General features: G+C 35.9%; 2 protein-coding genes across 2 annotated transcripts; one reads left to right on the top strand and one right to left on the bottom strand.

Moving 5' to 3' along the window:
• The first annotated feature begins 5,910 nt into the window (after positions 1 to 5,910).
• LOC121249151 (protein SCARECROW-like) lies at positions 5,911 to 9,038 on the top strand. The gene is given in 3 exon segments (XM_041147851.1): positions 5,911 to 7,183; positions 7,186 to 8,260; positions 8,450 to 9,038. Coding segments are annotated over 3 exon segments (2,469 nt in total). The 5' UTR covers positions 5,911 to 6,234; the 3' UTR covers positions 8,895 to 9,038.
• Positions 9,039 to 10,351: 1,313 nt separating this feature from the next.
• On the bottom strand, positions 10,352 to 13,249 carry LOC121249150 (ABC transporter I family member 19-like). Its single transcript, XM_041147850.1, has 6 exons — positions 12,977 to 13,249; positions 12,311 to 12,471; positions 12,080 to 12,131; positions 11,654 to 11,790; positions 11,059 to 11,145; positions 10,352 to 10,795 (listed from the first exon to the last, which is right to left on the bottom strand). The coding sequence occupies exons 1-6, from the start codon at positions 13,152 to 13,154 to the stop codon at positions 10,508 to 10,510; spliced, it is 903 nt and encodes a 300-aa protein (XP_041003784.1). The 5' UTR covers positions 13,155 to 13,249; the 3' UTR covers positions 10,352 to 10,507.
• Positions 13,250 to 13,635: the final 386 nt, after the last annotated feature.

Raw genomic sequence — 13,635 nt, 5'->3', positions numbered from 1 at the left:
CGAAACAGCTCCATAATCAAATTTTTCACACAATTAAGAATATATGATGTACTCGTAGTATCTATTCGCTGAGAATCAAACAAAAGAGCCTAGAAGGTAGAAAGTTGTAGATGCTCCCTCAAATTAGGGGTGGGCAGCGGGGCCCCACACCTCGCTGCCCCTCCCCACTCGCCCCGCCCCGCATTTGGCCCCCTTAGTGGGGGTAGGGGCCTAGGAGTGCCCAACCCCGCCTCTCATTTCCCCTGCTCCGCATTTATATTTTATTATATAAATATATATTTATACTATACATATTTATAAATATTTATTATTTGTACTATATATAAAGAGAACTGCTATAGACACCACAAAGAGATTACACAAAGTAAACTCACAAACTGATATGATTTCATAAAATCCGTTAGATCTAATTTATAATAAAAATAATGTTAGAATTTTATGTATCATATCAAGTTAAATCAGTTTGTGAGTTTATTTTTGTATAAGTTATAGTGTAATAGGGTGATCCTTTTATAGATTATCAAGGCAATACAAGAGTCTCACATTGCTTAAGTGTGAGACTTGTATTGTGAATGCAATCTATAAAAGGGCCATCCTACTACACTACAACTTACACAAAATATGCACTAACAAATTTAAAAACTACATAATTTTTAAATTAGTCATATTTACAAATTTAAATTTACAATTTGAGTCCAAAAATGTGTTTTTGATCACTTTTTAACCTAAAAATAATTTTTGAATATAGTGGATTGTAGTCCATTACTAAAATGGGCGGGGATGGAGAGGATTGAGAGTCCGCCCCGCCCTTAGAATGCGGGAGCGGGGGGCAAGGAGGGGGGTACCCCGCAATATGTATGGTGCGGGTAGCACCCCTACCTCAAATCATGTTTTAAAAATTGTCTAGATCTCAGTCTAATTAAGAAATTCAATAAATCTTTAGGCAGTTGATACCAGTAATCTAAGATTAATCTATATTTGAATTCGAAACTTAAAACCTAATAATACCAATCACAGCTACCACTATAGTGCTTGATCCCACACAGGTTAAGGAGAAGACTACATATAACAACAATTCCGCTATTCTTCTTCATCAAATAACACAAGGAACTAAAAAAGAAAAAAAAACCAGAAAATAAAGAACCAACAATTACAGGGCTGGAGAGGGAAATGGAGGGAGAGAGATATAGATATCAAAGACAAGCTGAGAACAAAGGTCGTAATTATCAAATTGGGAGAGGGACATATCATATATATTGGAACAACCTTTGTTCGACCCTGACAAGAGACAGTTCCTTGGAGGCACTCCTCATGTTTACGTGATGAAAAGTCTTTATCTGAACAGAAATATTGGTGGTGCTAGCATTTATTTTGGTCAATAAGTGGAAAGGGGGATGTGTCATTTCATGGTAACATAGATCATTGACATTTTGTCTTGCATACATCAAGATTGGAGAAAAATATGATCTCCTTCACAAGTGGCCTGGCCATTAATGTATTTAATTTTTCATATATTTTCTTTTCAAAATAAATAAATAAATAAATTTATACTTAATGTTGATCCTACAATCTGTAAGTATATATGCCAGCGGTGTACCCTAATAACTTGTAATTAGAAAGACAAACTTGAGAAATCCAGTGGGAATGCCTCCGATACTTAAATCGGGAAGGAGTTATGCTCTTTTAATGACTAATGAATCTATGAATCAATAATACAACATGATATATTATAAGGGTTGATGTGTCTTGCTATGATGAATCTATCCAAAAGCATGATTCTTATTGCCTAATTTGACATGTTACATTTTAGAGTATGATCAGCCGTTAATAATACCTCTCCGGCTTAAATATGTTGCTTAAATTTATCTTTATAGATTCGTATCTTGTTAGAATATGGTTAGAAAGGTATTCATATTGGCATCGTTTTTGTCAGATTTATTTTTATGTACTGATCCTAATATTAGAAGAATAGGAGTAATTGACTTTATTTTTAAAACCATACGATACGTTTGATATAGCTTAATTCTTTAATCGCCTTCTCTCACATGATCATAACCTTTAGTCACCTTGTGTTCTTTTTATCGCCTACAAAACATGTTTATAACCTTTACTTAATTTCATATTTTAATTAAAATTGAGGCTTTTTTTAATTCTTTATTCAAATTGAAAGGTGGAATTCAAAGAAAATAGAGTTAGTACTAAATATCCATGTGAAGGTTGCCAAGAACATGTCTGTCTATCTCTATTGAAAAAATTTAATTGTAAATGATTTTGTATATTAATACGTGTACTTATTTAATATAATTTATCAAAAAATAAATTTTATTGAAAATAATAATAATTTAAATTTTAAATATAAAAATAATAATATTAATATATAAATTAATTTATAAATTTGTTTGTACGTAATAAAACTTATCTCTGTTACTGCTAGTAGGCCATTTGAAACAAGAAGTAAACAAATCAAATTTATTTGAAATCTTAGCAAAAATCAATGGGTGAATAATTGCATAAATGATTGGAGGAAGCATACAAATATAAACACAAAATCCAAAAAATAAGATAGAAAATGGGATTTTGCTGTCTGTGACTCACATCAGTCAATCAATCAAAACGTGTTTTTAGCAATTGCATGCAAGAAGTGGGCGGGAAAGAGATACGCTACTATTTTGCTATCGTGTTTTCATGTTCTTTGAATGCTTCATTTTTTAAAATAATTTTTTATTTAATTTATTAATTTATAAATAATCTAAAATGTAACACGTTAATTGAATATGACTAATAAATGGACGAAACCAACTTATAAGTTTGGAGAGGTCCGATGATTTTATGTATGAAATAAACATTTAATGTTTACATTGAAATTCCTTAAGAATTTTTTTTAATGAAGTGATAAAAATACGTATATGTAAATAACATATTTTACAACACTAACTATTCGGATGACTTGTAATAGATGATCAGAGGGTGGTACTAGTCATCCAAGAAAGTTCTGATGTCTAAATTAGAGAAACGTGATTTCAATATACATATATAAGCAAAAGTTGAAATTTAGTATTACTTTTAAGTGTTATTTATAGAAGTGTTAAAGACATATATAAGGACTAGTTATCCTATAATAAGCAAATGAGATAACCAATCATGATCTATCGGCATTATCATATCACATGGTTAAGCTCATGGGTCACATGGGCTATTGGACAATGTGTCCCCCAATCTCGGGCCCATGGACCGAATCCGTCTACTAGTCGTAGACTTATAACCAAGAGACCTAAATATCTCTTCCAGTGTAAAAAATAAGTTGGTATAAGAGTTTTTATACTCATAAGCTAGCATGAAAAATATAGCATTTACATTGCTTTTAATTTAAATAGTAAATCTAAATTATAAGTTGAATTATATACATAAATTAATTATGTAGAAAGCGTATTAATTTCCACACTAAGTTATAAATATAATCTGCCTGAACATAATGTTTAAGGATGTCGATGATGATAATGAAGATGGATGAGATGCAAGATAGATACATGCATGATTGTCATTGATCTGTTTTATCTTTTGAAGCGCATGCTAAAGAGGTTTAGCATTAAGAATTTGGCCTTTGCAACGAGCAGCATCCACTTTTTTCTGTTGATTTATATGGACGCCCTTTGTTGGGATGTAAACGAAGCTCGAATGTTTGGTACCATCTCTCCTGTCCTTTTCCTATCAATTACATATGATCGTTTCTGCATGAATTCTTTTTATCGTAACCCGGGCCTCTTCACAGTTACTTACTACTATTCACTCAGAGTGTCATGTATGTGTGACGGACATATGGAAAAAACAAAAAAAAAAAAAAAATAGAAGAGAAATGCTAGCCACGTGGAAATTCATAAAAAAATATGACATATAATGAGATATATTATATTATAAAATTATTTTTATTGTAAAATAAATATAATACATCATAATAATTAAGTCATATTAATTTGTGAATTTATTTTTATGAAATTTTTTTAGTAATATTTTTCAAAATATAAATATATTTAAGATGAAATAATATATACATATACAAGTTTTGGGTGTCTCTATTAAAAATAAAAAAAAAAATTAGATAAACATAAAAAATTAATATTTTTTTACAATGAGCATATATACTTTTTTTTTAAATATAGACTATAGTATGTGAGATAACTTGCACTATCTTTAAATATTTTAACACTTTTATTTCATTTAGATAGTGAGATGAGATAAAATAGTTTTAAATTAGTTGAATAAAATATTGTTAAAATATTTTTTTTAATATTATTATTATTTTAAAATTTGAAAAATTAAATTATTTACTTTTATGTGAAGTAGAAAAATTATAATAATGAGATAGGACGAGATAATTTGATTTTTTTTTATCCAAACAAACCCTATATCTACTATGAGGAATTCTACGTGTTGGCAGTACTATTCACTTTCACAACTCATATTTATAATTTTTTTATAAAGTGTAAAAATATTTTTTATAAAATATGAGAATATTTTTTTATAAGATATAAAATGTTGATAATAAATAGGAATTGATAAGAAATTTCCATATACTATTATTTATATTTAAGATGCATTGCTAATGCTACCTACTGATCCAAACCCAAAAAGATCTCCAGCTTTTTACCCATCCAAAATTGGACAAATGTATTTATTTAGTCGAGGAAGACTTTAAATTTTAATTAAAAAACTACAAAAATTTCAACTCAACTTTTCCTGGTAAATGGTGCTCCTTTTTTTCTATTGTTTCTTTTCCACTTTAACTCAACTTTTCCTCGTAAACTCTGCATGCTTCCTGATCTTGTTTTCTTTCTTTATTCGGTTCTTTTCCAGTTCGCTGCCAGTTTGAGTCCTCTAAACAAGCAATATATCTTTTACCAAATCCCAAAGGGAAAAGCCCCTAGTCAAACCAATTAAATTCAAGCACTCGAAAAGCAAACAAATAAATAGATCTTTGATTCTGATCAATAGAATATTCAAGCATGGTATCGTTAAAAACATTCAAAAGCTCTATTTTTTTTCCTATCCTCTGTTTTTTTTTATAAATATTTTAGTTTTACCGAGGATGAAAAAATTAACGATACATTTTTATCTTTTAAGTTGTTCTGTCTGATCGGTTGCTTAAGACCTTTGGTCTCTACCTGGATCCCATGAAAAAAATGGAACCACTTCTTATGGATTTGTTGAGAATGCTTGTATTTTTTACATTTTTTTGTTATATATATATATATATATATATATGAGGTTATTACACAATCATATTAATATATTATAAGTTCATAGAAATTTAAGAATGAATTAAAAAATATATAAAATAAAAATCCCAATATCACAATTCCAATTGAACATTCCCCATCTTTCACGTACGTCAAAAAGCAAGGAGAAAGGACGAAAAGACTTGCAGCTTTCTAAGTTTGGACTGCATTTTTAATTTCTAGTACTCTATCTTCGATCCTTTTAACAAAACTAGCTTGCTTTAGTTTCAATCTTCCATCTCGTATTTCCTCTTCCAGTTTGCTCATGCATTAACCAGTTTGATCAGTCCTCCTAGCTAGCTCCATAGATATATATAGAATTATATATCCATGCATGCATTGATCAACTTTGTTTTGGTTTGGAAAATAGAATAATGCGCGCAGTATATATAATCTTTACCGAAGCTGGGAAACCAAGTACAAACACATGCATGCACCAGGCGCGCTTCCCCACCCAACCCTACTTTTTTTCTTCTCGGTTATGAAAAAACAACAAAAGCATCCAAAAGCAAGGTTTCAGGGACACCAGCCTAGCTCCCCCACCCACCCCACCTGTTTCTTCTCGGTTGTGAAAAAACAGAAGCATCCAAAAGCATAGGCTTCGGCGTACTTAGTATTATTTTTAATCGAAAAGATGGAAAGGCCCTGCAAAAAAAGAAGGAAAAAATATATATAAAAAAAAAAAAAAAAAAGATTGAAAGGACATAGGTGCTAGCTGCTCGTGTTCATGGGTTGAGAATTTGAGAGTGAAAGAGAGAAGAATCCCAAGGCGGCTGTCCCAATCTTCACACAGTTATCTGCTTGGATGATCTGATGATCTTCCTTCTCATTTCATGCAGCACAAATGGCTCCCTTTTCATTCGCAATGCCTCTGCGTTTCTCCGGGCAAACAACACCTGCAGATTCTCCTCCAATATTATTTCCTCATCCACTAGCCTTGCTTCCGTGATCAGTACTCTCCATGGCTGCTTGTACTTTGCTTGATGCTGGTATCAATGGCAATAACAGCGACGACACTACAGATCGTAGTAATATCATTTTCAATGGTAGAAGTCCCTTGACGAGTACTGCCTCCAATAAAAGCATTAATAATATCATGTTCACAGGCATCTGCGAGGAACAGCCTCAGAATCGCGGCCTTCAACATTGCCAGTCCAACGGAAAGATGATGAGAAAGAGGATGGCCTCTGAGATTGACATGGAGATTCAGTCGACCCTGATCACTGCAAGTACCGCCGGCAAAAATGATTATACGAGGTTGTCTAGCAGATCAAGTGTTGCCACAATTAGCAACAGTACTGCATCGTCGATGAGTGGTGGTGGCAGCTCTTTTCCACCCGTGACAGCTAGTGATAATTATATTTCTCCCGGAGAAAACTTTTCCAAACCAAATCCAAAACAGACCAACAACTACTCCACTTCGCTACCTTCGTCCATGAATTTGACCACCATGACGTCATCAGGCGAGGGCTTATCTTGTGGGTTTCTATCTTGTGTTACACCTGTGACCTTAAGTCATGATCACGATTATAACGAAGAGACCCTGTCACTTCATCATCAGCATCAGCGTCATGATTATGGTCATGATCATCAAACATCTGCTCATCACCTGAACCAGACCCCTGCTGTTTGTGGGTTTTCGGGCCTGCCCTTGTTTTCTCCCGAAAGCAGAAGTGTTCCTAATCCGAGTGGTACTGCTTTTACTGCCGGTTCAGCTTCCATGGAAGATAGCTCAGCCACAGCGTGGATCGACGGTGTCATAAAGGATCTAATCCATAGTTCCAACAACGTATCCATTCCACAGCTCATCCAGAACGTGAGAGAGATTATCTACCCTTGTAATCCCAACCTTGCCGCCCTCCTTGAGTATAGGCTCCGCTTCCTGACATCAACCGACCCATCCCAAACTGCCAGGAGAGGAGAAAGGCGGTGGTTCAGCAGCAACAGCAAGGGTTGGTGCAAGGATCTTCAGAGCGGATTAAGTTGAATCTTTTAGATTCTGGTAATTTCTCCTCTCCTGAGTCCATGAATCAATTATACTTGCACTGGGGAGTTGCACCACTGCCGAGTGATTCCCCTGATCCTGCCGTCGACGATCATAACCACCACCAGCAGCAGCAGGCATGCGGTTCTTCAATTCTTTCATTGAATCAAGTGCATCAAGTACAAGAGAAACGACGGCAAGAAGAGCAGGAAAACTCTTCCCCTGGAGAGATTGCAGCAGCGCCAGCGACTTCAACTGCTTGTATTACTACTAGCGCAGCAATCCTTTCGAGGGAGAAGAAATTAGAAGAGATGCGACAGCAGAAAAGGGACGAGGAAGGCTTACACCTCCTGACCTTACTCCTGCAATGCGCCGAAGCTGTTTCCGTTGATAATTTTGAGGAAGCGAACAAGACCCTACTAGAGATTTCCGAACTGTCGACACCCTTTGGTACGGCCGCACAGCGTGTGGCGGCATACTTCTCGGAGGCTATGTCCGCAAGACTAGTGAGCTCGTGCCTAGGAATATATGCAGCGCTGCCCCATAGCCATAGCTATAGCCAAAAGTTGGCTTCGGCCTTCCAAGTGTTCAACGGCATCAGCCCCCTCGTGAAGTTCTCGCATTTCACGGCAAATCAGGCCATACAAGAAGCATTCGAGGGAGAGGAGAGGGTTCACATCATAGATTTAGACATCATGCAAGGTCTCCAATGGCCTGGTCTCTTTCACATCCTGGCTTGTAGACCTGGGGGACCTCCTTATGTGCGCCTCACAGGCCTAGGGACCTCCATGGATGCTCTCGAGGCTACCGGCAAGCGCTTGTCTGACTTCGCCGAGAAACTGGGGATTCCTTTTGAGTTCATTCCGGTGGCGGAAAAGGTCGGGAACTTGGACCCGGAGAGGCTCAACGGCAGCAAGAGAGAGGCTCTTGCCGTCCACTGGTTGCAACATTCCCTTTATGATGTCACTGGTTCCGACAGCAATACGCTGTGGCTTTTGCAGAGGTAATAGACACTTTTTAACCAACCCATGATCCCTGGAATAGTTTCTAATTTTTCATATCTCCAATTCTTTTCGTTTTGGAAGATCATTCACGCTAGCTAGATTACTATCATTTTGACGTTTATCGTTTTTTTTTTATTGGATATATATAGTCGAGAGTAAAATGATAATTGACGATCTTGGTGGATCAGGTTGGCACCAAAAGTGGTGACGGTGGTAGAGCAAGACCTGAGCCACGCAGGCTCGTTCTTGGGAAGGTTTGTGGAGGCAATACATTACTACTCAGCGCTGTTCGACTCGCTAGGGGCAAGCAGCTATGGGGAGGAGAGCGAGGAGAGGCATGTGGTAGAGCAGCAGCTGCTATCGAGGGAGATCCGAAACGTTTTGGCTGTTGGGGGGCCGTCGAGGAGTGGGGAGGTGAAGTTCCACAACTGGAGGGAGAAGCTGCAGCAGTGTGGATTCAAGGGGATATCTTTGGGTGGGAACGCAGCCACTCAGGCCACTTTGCTCCTGGGGATGTTCCCTTCTGATGGTTACACTTTGGTGGAGGACAATGGCACCCTCAAGCTTGGTTGGAAAGACCTTTGCTTGCTCACTGCCTCCGCCTGGAGACCACCCTTTTCCCGTTACTACTGATGATGATCATGATCAAGAATCTAATTAATTCCCACTATATTTGTACCTTTTTTTCCAAGATGATGATGCAGTACTTAGATCTAGCTAAGCTACTTTTTCAATAATTAGCATCTATAATTGCATGTCGCCTCTTATTGTCATTTATATATCATGGTATGATCTCATTTCATCTTCATTACCACAGTACGTACGTCCTACTCGATCTGTCGATAATAATATTCTCTCATGGTCGGCTTATGGATTGGGATATCTTTTAAGGCTATAATTCAGTGGATTTTGGAGAGAGGCATATATATGAACAGCTGCAAATTTAGTCCTATAATCGATTAATTCTAAGGATCGATCCCATGCTGATCACACATGCAAGTACTGCTACTGCAAATTAAAAACTTCCGACTATTTACAAGTACTACTTATTCTAAAAATAAAGACTAGAAATAGCCTCCTTTTGATTATAAACAGGTACTGATCATTATTCCATGTAAAACGAGCTCATGAACACTGATCAGAACTAGTATCCCCAGAATATTCTATATATATATATATATATATATATATATTATGTTTGCAGCAGGAGACAGGGGTTTACCCAAAAAAGAAGAAAAAAAGAGAGAGCAGAAAATGAGAATGTAAATTTGTCAGTTAGGCTAATTATTTTGGTGATATTGGTTTTGGGGGCACTGTAATTTGCTTCGCTTTTATGTATCAGAAGGGTCCCATGATTAATGGAGACCTATGGCCGACAGTATGTAATGGACACCTTTTTAAAGATTAGCTCAATCAGAAATTTGGAAAGCGTTTATCCTACTACTGGGGTGGTTGTGTAGGAGATGATCAGTTAGAGCTAGCTACGTACCACTGCATCATGAGATTGGGGCTTTCAAAACGAATTTTTTTAAATTTTGAGACATGATCGATCTTCATCGTACGTGCATGGTGATGATCAAGATCCTAATTCCCTTTAAACAAAACACCCTAATTTCTTTCACCATGCCACCACAAAATGAAACAGGAAATATTGCATATTATAAATTTATGGGTTAATGTTCTCATCATGTTACATACAAGAAACTGATCTCGATATTCCAATAATATTGAATTAATGTCGCTGAATATGAATATAACGGGAATTAGTTCTTACATCATTATCTACCAATGTACATTACAAGAAAATTGCTTATTTGTGACCAGCTATTTCCTGCGAAAATATCTATTTCATACTAAAATGAGTCTGTTTTCGTCGAAAATAGTTATTTTCATCATAAATAATCCGTCACAAATGTTCATTTTTCTTATAGCACGTGCAGAACATTATGACTCACCATGTGGCCAACAAACCTGATCGATGGCTGGTATTAGCAGCTATCATCAATTCGTACTATTCATGAGTGCTGGTGAAGAGTACTACTTTCACTACCCTACCAAACAAGACTTATACAATTAAGTATGGAACAGTGTTGAGCAAAATGGACGTATGTAACTTTGGCATATCATTTAAAATCTTCTCTTTTTTTTCCTCATAATTTTTCTACTTTTGCCTTGAATTTGAGTTCCTATCAATTATCTTTAAAGCTTTATTTGAATCGTACAAACAAGAATTAACTTCAGAAAAATTAACGGTAGTATGCCATATGCCTGGATGACATAAAGGGAGAACTACCAAAAGGTGAGGTCTTCTGGATTTGGGCAGGAGGGTTAGTGGGTTTCTTCTTCTCACGCTTAGTTTCAGCACGGAGCCAAGACTCTACAACAGAGAGTAGATTGGCTGAATTCTTCAACTCATTCACCTCCGATAACTTCTGTACCCTCCTCAACTCGCCATCTTGAATGTATGCTAAATGCGTTGCCCATGTCTCCAGACCGTCAAAAATATGGGTTGCATATACTATTGTGGCTCCTCTCTATAGAAAATATGATAAACATTATTATTGATACTGTGAATGCATAAAAAGGATGTCATTAATATGTGTTCGTCTAAAGCATGCCATATTTTCTACATGAAGCTTGCAAATTGATGAGATGATTCACCACCACATGATTTACCAGTGTACGCCTCCAAACCGTTTTTCATGTCTAGTGTCTTCCCCTTTTCAAGTGTTTCCATATTTCAAATCTGGTGTACAGTAAATGCATCTGAATATAATAAGATAAAAGCAACTGAAACCTGATCACATTCTTCTTTGAAGAAGTCGAGTAAGTCCAGTCTAGCAACAACATCCAGATCCACTGTAACCTCATCTAGCAAAAGGACCTGTGAATGTACAATGAATAGTGTTTACATAGGTATGAGCGAGATTTTTCCCGAGATTTCTGTACTGAATGTTCATCAGAGATAGAACCAAATGCAATATGATACAGCCATCATGTAGGCCGAAGACAATGCAATTCAACGAGATATTACGAAAGAAACTATCATGCTTAACTTCAGGAAAAAAAGCAAGTAAACATCAATTATCTGAGTTCCAACATTGATAGAAAAAGAAAAATTGTAACAATGATGGTAGAACCCTGTAAGTAACATTCACGCCTCGTTTGTTTTCACAAATGAGATAAGATAAATTAAGATAAAAGTTAAAAATTGAATAAAATATTGTTAGAATATTTTTTTTAATATTATTATTGTTTTGAGATTTGAAAATGTTTAATTGTTTATTTTATTTTGCATGAAAATTTAGAAAAGTTGTAATGATTAGATGAGATGATATGTGTTGTAAAAACAAACGAGACCTCAGTCTCATATTTTCATCATTCCATGATACCTTGAAAGGGTGAAGAAGACCCATGCATATTTGGACTCGACGCCTCTGCCCATCAGATACCTTATGCATTCGCCATTGCAGATCAATATCAAGTAGCTCAATTAAATTGAGCCTCCTATCCGGGTCAACCCCTTCAACTGCCAAAAGAGAATTTCTGTATAATATCTCAGTTTTTCTTAATACCAACAAGAAAGAAAAATTATTGAAGAGATAATGCGAAGGAGTGTCCATCATCTTTAAATACACAAACACATGCGTGCTTATAATAAATAAAGGATCTTAAGGCCAGCAGCAGAGGTGTTCCTGTATTTATTTATTCATCCCATAAGGGGTGGGTATGTCATTTGATTATCAGCAATATATGAAAACTCAGCTAAAAAGAAATCAGCAATATATGAAAAACGGTAGTGTGCAGCTTTTACGCACCTCCAAATATCATATGTTCTGCAGAAAAATCACCCTGAAGTGGAATCTCACCCTGAATGTATGCAATGTTTATCAAATATATATAAGATTCACATAGTTGTGAATTTCGACATGCTTTAATTCAATCGAGGGGCACTTCACCATTAGCTCTTTATCTTTATCAATGCAATTGTATACCACGCTCATAGTCTTAAAAAACAAGTTCTATTGACGTAGAATTTAAGAACTCACAGCGGAGCCAACGGTTTTACTCCAAGATCCTCCCAAATATGCCAAGTCACCACTACACACCAACTTAGTGTCATGAAAAGCCGAATTGTTCAGCACACGCACCACATCTCTTCCTCCAACCATGTGCTTACCAGCAAGAATCTTCAGCAAAGTGGTCTTCCCTGCACAAAATGAGCAATGCATTAGTCTCACAATTTTCTTTATTCACACAACTCTTCCTTACAACATGACCAACCACTCGTAATTAGCGCATTCATACGTATAAAATCTCACGTTTTATCGAAGAGATATAATAGAAAGCACAATTTTTGTTTCAGGCTATGTCACCCAAAACCATTATGTCCGCGTATTTTAATTTTGTTATCTGCCAGAATATTAAAAGGTCATGTGGCAAATAATTCGACACAAATTGGATTCAAAGAACAACAGATTCTTTCAGGAAATGGATTCAAAGAGCTACAAATTCGTTCAGAAATAATTTTTTTTGGTCTTTCAGAAATAATAAACCAATTTGTGAAAATTTCACACTAAACTCCATGGATATTTTAGATTTACTTCTATCTAGGAAAAAATTTAACCAAGGAAATGAATTAGACAAAAAAAGAGCGGTAATAAAGGCGAAAACTAGAGATCAGAGGGGTTAAGAGAGTGTGGATTTTGTTTAACCAGATCCGTTAGCGCCAACGAGAAGACATCGAGATCCGGGGGGGATCTTAAGGTTGAAGTCGGCGAAAAGCGGTGGTTCCCCTTCATACGCGAACTGCATGCCGCAGACTCTGATACTGTTCAAATCCTCATTTTCCACTTCTTCTACTATCGGCTTCGAAGTTTCTTTATCCGCCATTTTTGGCTCTGCAGAAAAGTAGTACGGCGCTGATGGTGTGGTTTCCGGTCGTTTTATAGTAACTCGATGCAAACCAGTTCTAGCCAAATGGCCAATGAGGCGTGAACGCGTATGATCGTTTGGTGTGTTGTTGTACTAAAAATAGTAGTTGGGACTCGGCCACACCAATGGCCTACACGCGGCGAAGAAACAGAAAGCCACGTCAACTATGTTCTCATTTTCTGTTTGTGGTTGCAAACATCCAACGTGATAAAATAAAAAATAAAGTTTTAATACTAAATATTTCGTATATCAATAATTTCCTACTCATGCAAGTTTTTTTAAGATTTTTTTCTATTAGAGTTATAATTATAATTATTTTGATTAAAAAAATAAAAAATAAAAAAATATTTTTTTAACTAAAATTGAATAACTAACAAATGAATCTTGACAAGATTGAAAATATTTAGGTCCGCTTAGCTATAAGAAATATTTTATCTTA

The sequence above is a fragment of the Juglans microcarpa x Juglans regia genome, chromosome 2D (assembly GCF_004785595.1).
Source record: "Juglans microcarpa x Juglans regia isolate MS1-56 chromosome 2D, Jm3101_v1.0, whole genome shotgun sequence".
Lineage (NCBI taxonomy): Eukaryota > Viridiplantae > Streptophyta > Magnoliopsida > Fagales > Juglandaceae > Juglans > Juglans microcarpa x Juglans regia.
Note: the sequence above shows the minus strand (reverse complement) of the source record. Positions and strands in the feature narration are given on the sequence as shown.

Coding starts and splice junctions, on each gene's coding strand:
- LOC121249150 (XM_041147850.1), bottom strand. CDS start 13,154: ATGGCGGATAAAGAAACTTCGAAGCCGATAGTAGAAGAAGTGGAAAAT. Junction 11,791..12,079: donor AGAACATATGATATTTGGAG/GTGCGTAAAAGC, acceptor CTCTTTTGGCAG/TTGAAGGGGTTGACCCGGAT. Junction 11,146..11,653: donor GTCTTCTTCACCCTTTCAAG/GTATCATGGAAT, acceptor GTACATTCACAG/GTCCTTTTGCTAGATGAGGT.